Below are 17,560 nucleotides of genomic sequence, written 5' to 3' on the forward strand. Positions count from 1 at the left end.
AACCTTTTCCCAAAAGGCTTTAGAAAAACTAAAGATACAAATAGAACAATAGAGTGAATGAGAATTACATGCACTCAAGCTTTATTTGTAAAAATATCAAATCTTAAACATATTTTTAAATTTTCACTTTTTACAAGAAATCGATGTACAGAGGTCATATCTACCCACTTACATAATTTTCTCTACTCTTTTGTAATGTATTTTTGAGTTGACTCACTTTAGAGGTAGCAGTGCGAGATGCGATATTTCTTAATAAGGTTTTTTAAACTTTTTCAATTCGATTGTGCATGAATTTACTTTTTTTTTATTATAAAATTATTTAACACTTTCAGCAAATCTCTCATTTGTATGAATCAGAAGCGTTTACAATTATGTGCCTGGATTTTACTAACAGTTGGACTTTGTATTGTCGTTACAACTTTCTATATGGCCATACAACAAAATAACGGTTACAATGAGGCTGTTGCAGCAAGCGCACAATTTTTAGTTAGCGATGCTCATTTGGTTGCACTTAATGATGATACAGACTTCAGTAGTGGCCTTGGTCAATTTAGTCTTGAGGAGGAGCCATCAAATTCAAATAAAAGTGGACGGTAATTAATTGAAATTTGAAAAAAAATTATAAAAATGGAGTTTTCAGTCACTGCTACTAACTGAAATGTCATACAAAATTACGGTAAAAGGATTTGACTTACAAAAAAATAACTCATATAAATTGACAATGGAATATAAAACTTGATATAAAACTGCAACGATGAAATTTTCAAACAAATTAAACAACTGTTACCCAAACCACATCGATTCTGATGTTCAAAAATTCGTTTAAAAGGGACAAATTTTCATTATTTTCGATTTTCGAAAAACATTTTTTTTTATTAAATTACTTTTCGCATTTTACTTATAAAGGCTATGTTATCTATACTGAATTATCTTTCAACACACAATACAAAAAGCTAAATCATTTAGATAATATTTGACAAAAAAAAATGTAAAAAGAAATGTTACTAATATTTTGAAATTTTTTAGTGTAACTCTATTTTTAACTTTCTAAGATCTAGCAGGGATACATTTTTGTAGCCAAAAAAAGTTAAATTTTTTATAAAATTTTTTTTTTAAATTTTTTTCATTGGCCTGATACACAAATTAGCAAAAACCGAGAAATTAATACATTCCTTTAAAAGGCAATTCGAAGCATCAAATCGGGTTGCCATTATTTGATTTAACTCAAATTTTCAGCGTTGCTTTTGTAATATGAGCTATCACAGTTCGATAGTTCGACCCGTCCTACATTGAAGAAATAAGCTCCAAAGATAAGGACTGAGATTGAAAAATTCTTAACATACTTACTGTTTTGATTCTTTTTATATTTTATTATTATTACAATTTACAAGAGAAAATATTTTTATATTTCTAATGAACTACACAGAGAAAACAGATTCGTGATAGCAATAGAATTTTTTTTGGGAAAATGAGTTTTATTTATTTTGTCCCCTTAAAAAACAGCATGAACCAGGAAATGGTAACATGTTTCTTACTATTTAAGAAATACATCTAACTGCCATAAGTCACCACATTAAATGTTAAGGATGTTTGATATAAAACCAAAAAAGAAAAAGGACCTTTTGTTAAAAGATAAAGAAACAAAAGTAAGTTTTGTTAAAAACTAAATTAAAAAGTATGTTTTTTATGCATTTTTTTAACGATAATATTTTAAATGAATGATTTTAATTTTATATATAAACAAATTACACATTGAAATAATTATTTTTTTTCGTTTTATACTAGTGTTGTACGTTTTGTTGAGCACACTTTTTTTTAGAACCCATTTAATTAGTAAAAAAATTTAAAAAAATTTGCTGACTTGATTGTTTTTAGTAGATGTTCTGCGGCTTCTCACTTGTGGACACCTTTTTTGTACTCTTCAATTCTTTATTAATAAGAGCCCAATATTTCTCCTCTCTTGGTATAAATACCACATTATTGTTCTTGTACCACTCCAGACCTTGCTTACCATAGTGACTGGATGCCAAATCAGGCCAACAATAAATAGACACATCTTATGAATAGAAGCATCATCTTTTGTAAACATTCCTTGATGTAAATTTCGCTATTTATGGAGCCCTTTTTAATATACGCAACTGTATATTACTTGCCGTGTCAAGAACATTTTGGAAAAATTTTCTACTTTTTCTAAATTTTCTAAACTTTACTAGCAACATAAAAATATTGACCCCGAAAAATTTTCCAGAACATACGATTTGTCATCCATTATACAGCGATATATTTGTTGTATAAAATTTGACTTCAATTTTTGTGCTCGGTCTTTGGCCTCTAAATGTTTAGCAGAGTTTATGTTAGGAACTTTCGGAACTTTTTAAACCTGCATTTTTTAAATCAATGCATAAATAGTACGGTTCCTTTATAAAATACTATTTAAAATCTTCTTCGAAGGTGGAAAATGTTATGGTGAAATATGTTTGCTGAAGAAATGCACACAAATTTTGTCAAAATACTTAAATAATATATACATCATTGGAGAGGCCACAGTTTCTTCTTTTTAAATCAGTTTAAAAAATTAAAATTGATTGAGAATCAGCTTAAAGTGCTTAAAGGTATGAAAAACCGGTGTATTACCCGTAACTCAAGATTTTGGAGGTATTTTGCAAATTTTCAGATTCTTGTTATACTCGACAGCACCTTCCAGAAAAATTGTATCACTTTCCAGGTATTATTTTTTGTCGCATAGTGTCATCAAAAAACTTTTAAAATAAACCAAAACCCATCATAGTTCCAGAATACATTCGTATTGCCTATAGTACTCGTTTGGCGATGATACCAATTATTTTTCTTTGAAACTGACACCTTCCAAACCACTTCTAAAAAGATTCACAGAGCGGTTACGGTTGGAACGGTTACGGAATCAGTTATTTTATCCATGATTTTCGTTTGAAATTGTAAACCTCTGAAATAGTTCAAGAGAAGCTTTACAGAGCAAACACAATTTCATAGGAACCGTTCCACAATGGGGCAGAATCGACATGTAACAATTTTAAACACGTGCCTTTTTTTGTTTCCCATCCGATTTTAATGATTGTCAAATTTTTGATGTTTTTCAAGACCTCGGAGAGGTCTTGAAAAACATATTTAAATCGTATAATTTAAAAATTTGAATTTTAAAATTATTCCATACATTGGTCCGCTTTTTTTAAAATTTAGGGCTTATCTTTGAACCGAATGGACTTTTGTTAGCTAGGCAACTAAATGACCAATAATATACAAAAGATTTCAGAGCAATGTCGATTATGGATCCACAAATAAACGATTTTCAATTTAAAAATTCAAAAAATAGTAAATTTTTGCGGTTTTTTGGGCGAATGTTTTTTTTTTTTATTAAAAAAACTTTCTCTAAGAATATATAACAATGTTATGTTTTTCTGTAAAGCACTTTCACGGAGAATATATAAACAAAATGTCCTATTTTTCGAAAATGTCGGCCCTACACCCTTCGGAACTTGACCCATGTTTTATCAAAATTTCAAGTTTGGGCCAAATGTTCTAAAATCCCAAAGCTGCAATCAGAAAACGGAAAGCAGCTTTGGAAACCTTGATGTGTTCGATATTTATCCTTAAAGTATTTTCCCAGCTCCGAATAAAATGTGGAAGCTATGGGCAAAATTGTAAAAAATACCATTTTTAGGATTTTCGCTTCAATTTTTACGAATTGCGGCATTCCCTTTGAGCTTCGCACAAGTTTGTTTACATTTTGTTATTTAGAAAATAAATAAAGATTTTATTTCATATTTATTGAGTTTTTTAAATTTTTATCAACATTTTAATAGGATTGCAAATATTAGGAAGAATTTGATCTACATTTATTCCAAACTAATTTGTATACCTTACACCACCATAGTGGGGAGGGTATATTGGGTTAGTGCTGATGTTTGTAATGTGCTTAAATATACCAACCTTAATATACCCACCTTAAATTATACCAACCTGTTAATTTCATTCATAATTAATTTCAATGATAATTCAACAAAATTTGGTACAAGCTTTCTTCTTGTCCCAATTAAGCTCTAATAAATATCTTATTTATATTGATATCCAAACCAAATTCAACACAAATAAGATCTATGTAAGCCTAACTCGCACCACCAAATTTTGTGATGATCGGTCCATAATTAGTCATAGCTCCCATATAAGGTCCACTTTCGAAAATCACTTTAAACAGCATAAATCTCTTAAAAATGTTGGTATTCCAATAAAATTTAACACAAATAAGTTGTATATATACAAAAAATATTGTAACAATCGGTTCATAATTAGTCATAGCTCCCATATAAGACTCACTTCCGAAAATCATTTTTACGAGTATAGATTTCTTATAAATGTTGGTATTCAAATAAAATTCAACACAAATAAGCTTCATATATATAGAAGACATGCCACCTAATTTTAAAAGAAAACTGCTCTTCTCGATGTAGGGTATAACATGGTCGGGCTTGACCGACTATACTTTCTTACTTGTTTTGTTTAGACACGTTAACTTTTGGTCATACAGAAAAAATTTCAAGTCAATATCTCTATTAGATTCAAAAATATGCTACTTTAAAACTCCGTCCTTCAAAAATACTACGGACCAGCCATTTAGAAATGCCAGATTTATTTCCACAAAATTTGATTCTGCTCCACTGTGTGTTCTAGAACTATTTAGTAATCATTGTTTGAATTTGTAACGTTGAAAATATAACTTCAAATCAGATAAGGAATATTTTTTTTCACCGCCATATTTAATATGTATCGACTGTTAAATGGATTTGAGAATAAAATTCAAGACAAATGGGTCAATTTCGAACAAAATCACAAAAAATAGAACTAGCTCTAAACCATTTCTAACTGTATTTCAAAAATTTCTAATTGAATTTCAGAAATCTCAAATTTTATTTCAGAATGTTTTAAATGGAATATTCGGAAATACAATTAGAAATGGAAACTTCTGAAATGTAATCGGAAATTTCTGAAATACAATTAGAAATTGTGTAGAACCGTTCTAATGGAGTGTTTATTACTTAAAATATTATAACTGGTTCCAAAGTTGACAATTTTGAACAAAAAACTACAACGATTACTCAATACAAGGATGAGTTCTAGAACTAGTAGTGGAACTGATACAGTTTTTTCCCCAGAGATTTAACGAATCTATATTTACCGTAAACTTGTAAACTCTTTCTTACTAAAATATGCATTTTATATAAAACCCATTTAGCTATAAACTAAGTGACTTGTACGAAGTACTTGGAAAAAATTTAACTGGATGTCAAGAGAAACTATGCCAAATAGCCTGTACGAATGTGGTTAATGTATACGCCGCTGTACACGATGTAGTCAAGGTAAGCACTAATGTAAAAATCTAAAAATTTTAACAATATTTTAATATCTTTCTAGACAAGTCCTTGTGCCTCCATAGATGTCTTACTACTCGAGAAACAAGATTTTCCCCTGGGAATTCTAAAGAACTACTGGCTGCCTTCTAATATTTCTTTCTATGAGGTCGTTATACGTTTCGGCAATATCACCAAAATAAAAAGTAATGCCTTCAATTCGCCGCTTTTCAAAAATACCTTCGTTCTCTCTTTGTCCCACATGACCATAAGCAGAGTGGAGAGTGGTGCCTTATTGGGTCTGTTTCGCCTTAAGTATTTGACAATCAAATCCCACATTGAGAAATTAGAACCGGCCATATTTCAGCCAGTGCAAATGACTTTGGTGAATTTGAAATTAAATGCGAATTTAAAAATCAATGGCAATAGAAATCTGTTTGGTGTGAGTTATTTGAACAATTTGGTGTATTTGGATTTGAGCAACAATGTTTTTAGTGGCTCTTTGGGAAAAAAATTATTCAAGTCCACACCAAATTTAAAATATTTAATTATTACCGAAAGCCGTATTCAGTATATAGAGGAAGATGCTTTCGAAAGTTTAAGAGAAAAATTATTGTTTGTAAATCTTTCGAAAAATCTATTGACCACGTTGGCGGTAGAGGTGCTGCAGCCGATTTTAGTGACTCAGAGAATATCCATGTTGAATTTGGCCAATAATGATTGGATTTGTAATTGTGACCTGCAGGAGTTGGGAGAACTGTACAAAGAATATCGCCTGCAGTTTATGGATGTTTTGTACTGCAAGGCTCCTCATCATTTGTATGGAGTATCCTTGGATGAAGTTGACTTTGGAGAGGAGAATTGTTTGGTTTCTGCGACCACAGTACAAGACACAGTAGAGGAAAAAGAATTGGAGACGGTGACCGAACCCGAAACCTCTACTAGTAAAGCGACTACATCAAAAACCTATGGCAGTGGTGGCGGCATAGAGAATAGCAGTGATTATGTGCTTTCCAGTGAATTGTCTTCAACGGAATCCTCAAATATCCTAAAAATGCGCTGTTTTGATTCTACTACTTATGCTCAATCTTCTCAGTCCAGAGAATTTGAATTTATTCCCTCGGATAAGGCAGTGGAACCAAGTGCTGAACTGTTTAGTGATGATTTGGAATATTTTAAATTTCCTGCCCCAACATACAATTTTGAATTGCAGTTGATAGCCGAAAACAATACCGTCAAAGTGAGCATAGAAAATCCTAAGGAAGTGCTGGTCATTTGGTTTAGCGAACAATTGGAATCATCTGTTATTGTTTATGGTGATACTTCCTTAGATTATGAGTGCATGCCTTATGCCTTGCCAGAATTAATAGTGGGTCCCCTGCAGGAGAATACCACCTATACGTTCTGTTTGTTGCCTTCGTTTAATAATGACATTTCACCCTTTAACTGTTTGCCACTGCATGTACCGGCCAAGAGACAAGAAAATATCTGGATTTCAGAAGATAATAAACAATTTACCATTGGCATGTTGTGTTTGATATTTCTATTGTCCACAATAGCTGGAGGTTTGATTGCTTACTTTGGCATTAAAGCTTATCCTGATCTGTTGGAGGGTTCCAAGAATGTGTTGGTTGTTAAGAAACCCGATCAGGCCTGCTATGTGGCAACCATTTCAGAGACAGAATACCAGAAACAGGCTTCAATGAAGAAGAGGAAACCTTCGCAAAAGGAGGGAGCATTTAAGAAACAATCCTCAATGAAGTAAGTATTTTACCTCACACTCATTGTTTTCTGAAATCTATTCTATCTAATATGTCCCTTAATTATTTCTCTCCATCTCTCTTTCTTTAGACTCCCATTACCTGACACACCACCTCCCGAAGCATCTCCGTCACCTTACCGCATGTCTGTTAAGGACCTAGAAAGGTTATCCAGTGTGAAATCCTCATCCACCTGTTTTGAAGATACATTCCCAAACTACAATTTTGCCGATGACGAGTACGAAACACCTAAAGTTTGCAACGATGTGTATACGGTAGAGCAACGCAGTATACCAAATATGTATGGCATGAGTCCAAGGTCACCACCACCCCTGCCCAAACGTAATTCTAATGTATCCAATAGTCCTACCCTGGTGATAAATCGTTTTTCGAGTAATTTTGATTAGTGATTACGATTCAAATATTTCAAGACAATATTTATAATTTTTTCCACAAAAAAACATACAAGTTAACTAATATTTATTATTGTATTATTGAATATATGCATATTTGTAAATCGTTATATGTCTTAATAAATAAAAGTGTTGGTTCATACCCAAAGCCTTTCCATTGATACCACATGCGGGTCCTTACGATGTTTGGGGCTTTGGAAAAATGATTTGGACAAAAGACCTTCGCTAGATTGAAGAAGCACCACGACTGCAACAATCTTAAGTGCAACCTTACTGTTTACTAGATTCAGTTCAGGAGTAAAATTCAAAATTATCTGTGGAGAGTTATAAATAATATCCCTTTCAACCTTTATAAGGCTATCAAGAAACTTCGGTCCACATGATACCAGCGCAAAAAAGAGCCAAAATAAATCCGAATCTTTCAAACTAAATCGTACACAGAGAAAACAAAAATTCAAATCCAATTACAAAATTCATAAAGTCAATTGAATATTTTATTGAAATGGGACCTATCACAAAAATCACAAAATCAAACAACAAAATTTGTAAATATTTTATTGAAAAAAAAATTTTTTTTTTCTTATTAAAATATTTTAACTATCAATGAAACATATTATTTGAAATTCCTCATAAAATCAAACAATATTTTTAATAAAACCATACAAACAACTAATTGGTTTTGAATAGATTTTCAAACAATATTTTTTATTAAATCAATTAAAATATTAATAACATTTAAATTCAAAATCAATAAATATTTTAATTAAATATTATAATATAATATTTTCTATAGAAACTACTGATATACACAATATTTTCTATAGAAACTACTGATATACACAATACACAATATTTTCTATAGAAACTACTGATATACACAATATTTTCTAAAGAAAATACTGTTTTACACAACAGTTTCTAAAGAAAATACTGTTATACACAATATTTTCTATATAAAATACTGTTATACACAATATTTTCTTTATAAAATACTGTTATACACAATATTTTCTATAGAAAAACACTGTTATACACAATATTTTCTATAGAAAGACACTGTTATACACAATATTATCTATAGAAAAACACTGTTATACACAATAGTTTCTAAAGAAAACACTGTTATACACAATAGTTTCTAAAGAAAATACTGTTATACACAATATTTTCTATATAAAATACTGTTATACACAATATTTTCTATATAAAATACTGTTATACACAATATTTTCTAAAGAAAATACTGTTATACACAACAGACAATACAACAGCTACAGACAATATTTTCTATACAAAAATACTGTTATACACAATAGTTTCTAAAGAAAATACTGTTATATACAATAATTTCTAAATAAAATACTGTTATACACAATATTTTCTATAAAAAATACTGTCATACTAAATATGAACTAGTTTCTGCCAAACTTACGGACTTTCCAGCAAACGGGAATCCAAGGGAATTGTTCACCTGTGGGAAGATAAACCAGTTTTCACATTCATCTTAATGAAATTCAATCGTCTTACCATTTATGACGTATTCTCCCAAATTTCTGTCATAGGTAGCTATGGTACGGTATTCAGGCAGCCGTTCAAAACCTTCATCTCGTACAGCTCACTTGGGTCCAATAATCGTTCCCTTTGTGATATAGGAAGATTAAAACGTCTGCAATTATACCGGAAGGTTTAGCAATAATATAATAAAGAGTTTTAAGTTCATACATACTTACCAGTCTAGAAACGTGAGGAGCTATTGAGCCCTTGAACTCCAAGTCTGTTTCATGAAGACCAAAACATAAAAATTGTGTACATATGTAAATATTTTTTTTCAAAATATATGTATAATTTATTTTTAATTTACAGCTGTTTGTCAAAATTCACTACAAATTTTGTTTTTGTTTCAAAGTAAACAAAAATTTTTTCAATCATTTAAAAAATTGTTTGATTTTATAAAAAAATTCAAACAAAATTTTAATAAAGAAAATATTTTGTTATGTACAAGTGTTGTCTATTATTTTTAATATTATAAAAATGTATCACAAAATGAAAACGTACTTGATTTTATGTACATTATGTTAAAAGATTTACAAAACAAATAGACGTTTCCCATTATTAAAAAAAGTTGTTAGCATTGTTAACCATAAAATTTGAAACCAATTAAAATATTTATAAAACCAAATAAACTAAATAATAAAATACAAATCTGATTTTAAACATGCATATGTTTGAAAATATTTTAGTCATAATTTTTTCTGTGTATAGGAAATAGACTTTAAGAAAATAAAATTTGTGAGACTGTTGGAATATAAATATAGTTGTACAAATAAAAATATTTCAATGAATTTGTTATTAAAAGTATAACTTAAAAATGCGGGATTTTTTTAAATATTTAGCTTTGATTATGAAAAAGTGGCTACGACCATTTCCCATCTTTCTGGCAAGATATGGATCCCGAGCCAAAGTAACTGCTCATCTTTTGAGGCCAAGAACGAATCAAGCCAATATCAGATATTCTGTTCTAAAGTGAAGAATATCCCAGAGAAAGTGTTCCTCATCCATCAAGACAAATAGTAGTCGGGCGGTGCACGGTCTAGACTATTAAGCGGGTAAGGCAAAACTTCTCAACCACTTCATTCTAAATACGTTTTAACAGATATTGCAACACGAGGCCGAGCATTTTTCGCCCAATACTCGCTTCAAACGAATCAATTGCGTTCGATACAAATTCCCTTTGTTAGTCTGTTCAGATTACAGCAGCCCTTTTCAGACCCTTTTGCTCCCACTAAATACAGAGAATTACCTTAGCGCCATATTTGACTTTGGTGTCGATTCGGTTGGTCGGCCGGGCTTCACAAATCTCTTACGCTTCGGTTTATTGTAGTGGATGCATTTTTAATCGCAAGTAATGATTCGGTACAAAAATGATTGCAAAATCGTCTTTCAAGGTCTATCGGCATCAATTCGTATGGTACCCAATTTCACTGCTTTTGGGTGAATACCGCTGCTCGCAAACGTTTTGAAACGTCTCACATTGAAACAAGCTTTGGAGAGTAATCGGTGTGCTGTAACTGCACTTTTTTTCAAATTAAATAAGTAAAGCTAAACTTCCCGCATGTGACGATTTGTTATTAGAAAATTCCACATCTTCGAAGCAAAAAAAAACTTTGTTGTTTACACTATAATGTTCAATAACTAAATGGGAATAAATGAAAAATATGTGCCATTCGAAATGACATTTAAGTTATTGGAAACAAAAACCGTGGCCAAAAAAGGAGGGCCCGCATTTTAAAGTCTTATACCCAATATAATACTTGTCTTATAAAATAAAAGGAAATGTTGTTTATTTCACTAAACAAGATTGTTTATTTCTATGAGATAAGCATCTCGTAAAGTTAAATGCTCTGATGCTTTTGTGCGCAGGGCTAAAGGTAATGCTGGGTTGAAGTTGTATAAAGTTCAGAAAGATCCAGATCGCAATGTGACATCAGGCACTATAGACACAGAAATATATATTACGGAGTTTATCGTTCTTTGCCGGATTTGACATCATGACAATAAGGAAAAAAGCCCCTAGAGTGGTATCAAACAGTAGAGTAAGTTCGGGTAATGTGGTATACCTATTTTTTATTTGACTATAATTTTTAGAATATTAATTCGATTGGAACAGTTTTCAGCTGGTGTTTTGCTACAAGTGTTAGGTTTATATCCATGAAAGTAAAAAAGTCTTTTAATTTCAAGTTTCAGAGAAATTTGCGAAAAAGAGAAAACACCCATAAACAAGCTATTGAAAAAATTGGCTGGTAATGTGGTACACCATGTTCTTTTAATATTGTATACCAAACCGCATAACCGATACATAGTATTTTAATTTTTAAATGAGTTGCGTTTTATTTAAATCATCTTTAATGGATGCGGTTAAAGTTGGCGGCTGACCAAGCTTACCAGAAGCTCCTCAATACATTATTCGCTTAGTAGGAGGCACTCCACAGTGTGGTAGATCGCAAATCTAACTGGACAAAATTAATAAAACACGTTGGGTTCACTTCTCACTTATGAATCATATACAAAATTAGTTCAAATATATAAACGATTATAAAAAACCAACTTTTTTTCGCAATGTATTTTGGGAGTTTTTTGCCATTCTTCAAAAATTTTCTTTCATGAAAAAGTAGAAGTCATACTGGAAAAGTGAAAAAATTTATGGCGGTAGCAAGAATGCGCAAGATGTTTTTGATTTACCTTGAAGTGAACACTAGAAAGATTAACTCAAATATAGTTTTACACGGAAACTATCCGGAATAAACAGCTTTAACTCTACTTGAAAAAAGGAAAAATTTTATTTTTTCTTTGTGTAGGTCATACTGGAAAAGTGAAAAAAAATGTATGGCGGTCGCAAAAATGCGCAAGATGTTTTTGATTTACCTTAAAGTGAACACTTGACAGATTAATCCAAATATAGTTTTACAGCGGAACTATGCGTAGTAAACAGCTTTATATCTACTTGTAAAAAGGAAATATTTTATTTTTTCCAATTTCTGATCTTCTCACAAGAAATATTTTTTTTTAATAGTTACAATGGAAATAATTAAATGAAAATTGTTGCATATTTCCTTGAAATGCAGCTTAATAATAATATAAAAAAATTATGACAATAAAATCACCGTAGCCTTTTTAATCATAAACCAAAGTCACACAAAAAATACACTTCTCTTTGAAATCTTAATGTACCTGTTGACAACAACTGACTTTAAAGCTTAGTTTTTCCTAATCGGAGCTAAAAACCAAAAAAACAAAAAACATGAATTACAGTTCCCTATTGTATTGAGAAGCTCATTAAATGATCAGAAGGAATGTTGCCAGACATTTATTTTTTAATTTTGTCCAGCTAGATTTGTGATTTACCACAGTGTGCACTGGAGACAAATCCATCCAACTGTCCAGAACTTTGGCTTGTGTAAAGGTATTGGGCTATTGTAAGAAAATAATTAAAGAACAAAGGAAAGGTATCCCAGAATATGTTCGATTTTCAGCGTAAGTGGCTCAACTCGTTCAAAAACGTAACGGAAGCAACTATAAAATCTTTAAAGGGAGGATTTTCGAAAAAAAGTGAATAAATTTATAAAGGGTGGCCAAAAATTATATTTTCTCTTTAGCCTTTTCTCTTGTAGTTTAGAAAATTCAGATTTATTACAATTTTTTGTGTGATTAACCTCACTGTGCAGCAGTAGTTTCTTACAGAGTACATGCTCTGAGGTTTCGACCTGAAAGCTCAATTCCTCAAACCCCTGGCAGCATTATCCGCAACGTACTGTTGGTAGCAAAGACCAAAGTGTCCAGTTACCATCATGTAAGTAGTCTAAGTTCTCCCTTATTGAGAGTAGCAGCATCTGGTATTTTATTTTGGTCGGATAGATAAATCGTTTAGCTTAACCAAGTATCCGGAGTTTTCTAAGATATATTCCATTAAGTATTCCAAATAAGTGTTCCAGACGCATACAAGTTCATGCATAAAAATATTATTGACTAAGCAATCAGCTCCTACATTACCAAAGTGGACATCTTGGCCCAGTATCTACCACAATGTTAACAAACATTTTAATCTGAAATATTGAAGAATACTTTCCCTTGAATATTACCATTTGAAAATGTATCTGTTTGGATCGGACCGTGAACCATACATCCACATACTGCCTAGGTTCGATTGGAGCACTGGGCTCTATATCCAGATATCTCCGGTAAGAGAATTATACCATAACAAGCTTTTCCATTATCAAGGTGGAATGGACAAACGGACAGGTTTTCATATCCAATAAAGACCTAGCTGTGATCTGATCAAGTTTTCGTCAGCATATCAAGGCGGCGTAAGTCAATTTGGTTTACAGCGATTGACTCTTTTGATAGTACTGGGCATATTGCTATTGCAGCTTAGGGCTTTACCCAGAATAACAGATATCCGTCAGCAGAATTTTTAAATATATTTAGTAAACACGATTTCACTTTACAGTAATTAGAAAAAAACTTTTCAAACAAGTCTATCTAAGTTTCAAATTTCTATTTAAATAGAAATAAAATTGCTGAAATAATTTTGAAACATTTACCATCGGAAAACTCGAAAATACGTACATATATTTTCTATACCATAAAACTCTTTTAGCGAAATAATTAAAACCAAAATGGTAAGTACTAAATTTAGCCATAAAATAAAAACTATTCTTCACAAATCACAATTTGTCTCTAAATTCAGAATACTAACGATACAAAGGAACAAACTCAATATGAAACATCATCTAGCGAAAGCAACGTGCCATTTATACCCATAACACCCAAATCATCTGAAGAAGCTTCCTATAAAGAACAGCGACCTCAAAATAACAAGCCAGTGGCCACAAAAACCATGATGCAACGAGCCATAAAAGCTTTATCTACAAACTCACGCAAAGGTTTCTCGCTTGCCGGTATACGGAAATATATTTTGCAGAATTTCTTACACACTGCAGGTGATCTGAAGCACCGCATGCCTTTTATGAAAAAATTCTTTAAGGCTGCGCTGGAAACGGGTGAGGTAGTGAGCGTTAAGGGGACTGGTTTAACTGGTTCATTTAGAGTTCCTCCGACAAGTCCGTTGCATGAAAATGCCAAAAAAAACAAAGAGCAAAATGAAAAGAAATTAAAGAAAAAAACTGCAAAGACAATTGTAAAGCAGCTCAAGACAATGCGGGGTCCAGCTCTCAAGCCTAAGAAAGTAAAAAAAGTCAAACGGATATTTTCAGCCCAAATGTGAATCATGTTATTTTGTTTAATCAAGTTTTTTATTTTTAATAAAATCATTATATTTTTATACGTTTAAATCACACAGGTCGAAAATGATTTTGACTTTTCAATGAGTACTACATATAATTGCATATTACTTGGAAGTTGTTTAGTAATGACAATGAACTAGTTAAGAGTCATAGAATTTGAATACATAATTCCATAATATTCATACAAATATATTAGATTTCCTAAGCTTTTTCTGGCTAAACGAATTACTCCCAAGAAATCAAAGAATGTTTCTGCAAATATCATAAAATTTATAATTTATTTTCGCTATAACCGTTGCCTATTTAAAAATAAACAACCACTTGTTGCTCATAAAGATGCCTTATTTCAAATTAAATGAACTATTTAGTTTTTGCATTAAATTTTCCTTTCACTAATGCAAAATATTTCAATTAAGGAAAGGGCACTATTGCCAAAAACTAAATTAATGAAATAAGAAGCAAAAAAAAAGAAGAGCACAACAACAATACAATGTCGACAAAAATAAAATTTGAAATTGAATATAAAATTCAGCAAATAACTACAATAATGAACAACAGCTAGAAAATACGGGCCAAAGAACAAAATACAAATGAAAAGAATAGAAAAGAAACGTCATCAAATGAAAAAAATAGAAAATTGTAAAAAAAAATCAACAAGGAATCGAGACTGAATAGAATGTACCCTAAAATTGGCTGAGCGTTCCTATTTAAGGACATTATTTTGAGGTTCTGGAAATGTAATGCATTTTTAACTTGTTATAATAAGTTGCTTCTCTTTCAATTTATATGGAATAGCACAAATTTATCGAAAATTTCCACAACCCTTTTACATGTGGCGTTAAATTGCCTTGGCATTCAAATAACCCAATAAATTTAAAACAATTGTGTAAAATGTCTCATGCGGTAATTTAATTGTTTCGTGGGCTGTGGATAGTTGAAACCATATGTCGTCCCCATAAATATCATCCAATTTAGTGAGAATGAACTCTGTTAATATATCGCTATATCCAGCACTAGTCGAAATCAATGTTTTACAAGGCTCATTTGCATAAAAATATGGTTTAATTATACATCCTGCATAGCGTTCCTAATTTCCGAGACTTTTTCCCTCCCCAGGAGGAAATTCAAATTATTTTTCATTTCCAGGAATTTTTTAACACTAAATTAAAACAAAAACCAGTAAAGTTTTTTTTAGACTTTTCCCAGGGTTTCATAAAAAAGAAGTATAAAATATCAATATTTATTATACAATATTAGTCTAACCTTTTCATACCCTTCACCTTCGTGAGAAGGGTATATATAAGTTTGTCATTCCGTTTGTAATTTCTACATTTTTCATTTCCGACCCTAAAAAGCCATGTCCGTCTGTCTGTCTGTCTGTTGAAATCAATTTTCTGAAGACCCCAGATATTTTCGGGATCCAAATCTTCAATAATTCTGTCAGACATGCTTTCGAGAAGTTTGCTATTTAAAATCAGCAAAATTGGTCCATAAATAACGGAGATATGAGCAAAAAACCGGGACAACCTCGATTTTTGACCTATTTTTGATCTATATCTGGATTACTAAATCATTAATATAGACAATATGGATATCTAATGATAGATATTTTATAGACCTTTGCAACGACGTACATATATAAGTTGGACCTACAATGGGTCAAAATCGGGAAAAATATATTTTCATCAAACAATCTTTTTTGTCATACATTTTTATTCAAAAAAAAAAAAAAATTTGGAAAAAACTTTTTTTAAAAAAAAATTAAAAAAAAAATTTGAAAAACAATTAAAAAAAAATTAAATTTTGTTTACCTAAAAATATTTTAAAAAAAAATTATTTTAAAGTATAATTTGGTGAAGGGTATACATATAAGATTCGGCACAGCCGAATATAGCTCTCTTAATTGTTTTCTAATTCAATAGTTGCATTTGGTCAACAAATGTACTATATGCTCAATTAACCCTTTGATGTCAAATGTTGCTTATAGGCAACATTGTATATTTTCGGTCATAGTTCCTACAGTTTCAGGTATTTTTGCTGACGGTTTTTTTCCAACTGAAACTAATATATGTGAGCATTCGTTTATGAAGTTACATTTTTAAAAGCTTTACAAGTGTTCATTTGCGAGCTAGTTGAAGTGGTGTTCAGACGTGTGCAAAAGAAAGTGGAATAAGTTGTTCTACAAAAATTGAAATAAGAACTAATCACGCATGATTTTTTTTTATAAAAAGTGAATTTTACTATAAATAACAGATAAGAAAATTAAATAATAGCTTTGTTCAATAACTAAAAGTTTGTTACTTGTTAAGCTACGTATACACGGTTGTCAGATTGTCAGGAACATGCTCAGAAAATGGTTAACACAACCATTAGAACTTATGTTGAAACATATGGGTGTTAACCATTTATTGAACATTTTCTGACAATATTGTAAGAATATGACAACTGTGTGTACGTAGCTTTAGTAACAATTGTTACTGGAAAAGCGTTCATTAACTCAAAAAACTTTCAAGTAGAGCAAAAATCAAAAGCGTATAAATTTTACAGACTGTTCTCTCGTTGCAAACTATTACAAGTCTTGTTTTGAACTCGTAATTGTTAGCAGCTTATATTTCATATGTTTTGTGTTATTATTTATTTATTTTTGTGGTGAAAAAATGTAAAAAAAAGAATTTAAAAATTTAAATTGAAGAAAATGTGAGTATTTTACATTTTAAAAGGAATAAAATAAGAAAATTGTGTGTATAAAACAATTGTTACTGGAAAAGCGTTCATTTACTTTTTACTATTTTTGAGAATTTAAGAGAGTAATTTTGTTAATTTTGATTTTATTCTCTCGTTGCAAGTATTTACTGGGAAAGTAAATGAACAGACCTAATGTTTGCAAAACTTTAAAAAAAAAAATAATTTTATGTCAGGAATTTTATTAACACAATGTTGCTTATAAGCAGCATTTGTCCATAGTAGTAATTATTTTTTTTCTGAAATTCGCCCATATGGTCTCACTATTAAAACAGATAATCGATTTCGATTGGAAAATTCTGATGATGCAGAAGGTGAAGAAGAAGAAAAATTATAATTTGGAGAGAGTAATTGATCAGGTAGCTGAAAATCCAGTTTCAGAATGCAAACGCTGATGTCGTAAACAAAAGAAGTATATGAATATACCTCGATCAAGACAGAAAAACGAAACATATCTCACGAAG

General features: G+C 30.9%; 2 protein-coding genes across 2 annotated transcripts; both read left to right on the forward strand.

Moving 5' to 3' along the window:
• Positions 1-338: 338 nt before the first annotated feature.
• LOC135961400 (uncharacterized) lies at positions 339-7,548 on the forward strand. Its single transcript, XM_065512899.1, has 4 exons — positions 339-593; positions 5,267-5,390; positions 5,446-7,142; positions 7,233-7,548. The coding sequence occupies exons 1-4, from the start codon at positions 349-351 to the stop codon at positions 7,546-7,548; spliced, it is 2,382 nt and encodes a 793-aa protein (XP_065368971.1). The 5' UTR covers positions 339-348.
• A 6,032-nt stretch (positions 7,549-13,580) lies between these two features.
• LOC135962448 (histone H1A-like) lies at positions 13,581-14,405 on the forward strand. Its single transcript, XM_065514379.1, has 2 exons — positions 13,581-13,730; positions 13,799-14,405. The coding sequence occupies exons 1-2, from the start codon at positions 13,728-13,730 to the stop codon at positions 14,333-14,335; spliced, it is 540 nt and encodes a 179-aa protein (XP_065370451.1). The 5' UTR covers positions 13,581-13,727; the 3' UTR covers positions 14,336-14,405.
• Positions 14,406-17,560: the final 3,155 nt, after the last annotated feature.

Source organism: Calliphora vicina, chromosome 5, assembly GCF_958450345.1.
Source record: "Calliphora vicina chromosome 5, idCalVici1.1, whole genome shotgun sequence".
NCBI classification, from domain to species: domain Eukaryota; kingdom Metazoa; phylum Arthropoda; class Insecta; order Diptera; family Calliphoridae; genus Calliphora; species Calliphora vicina.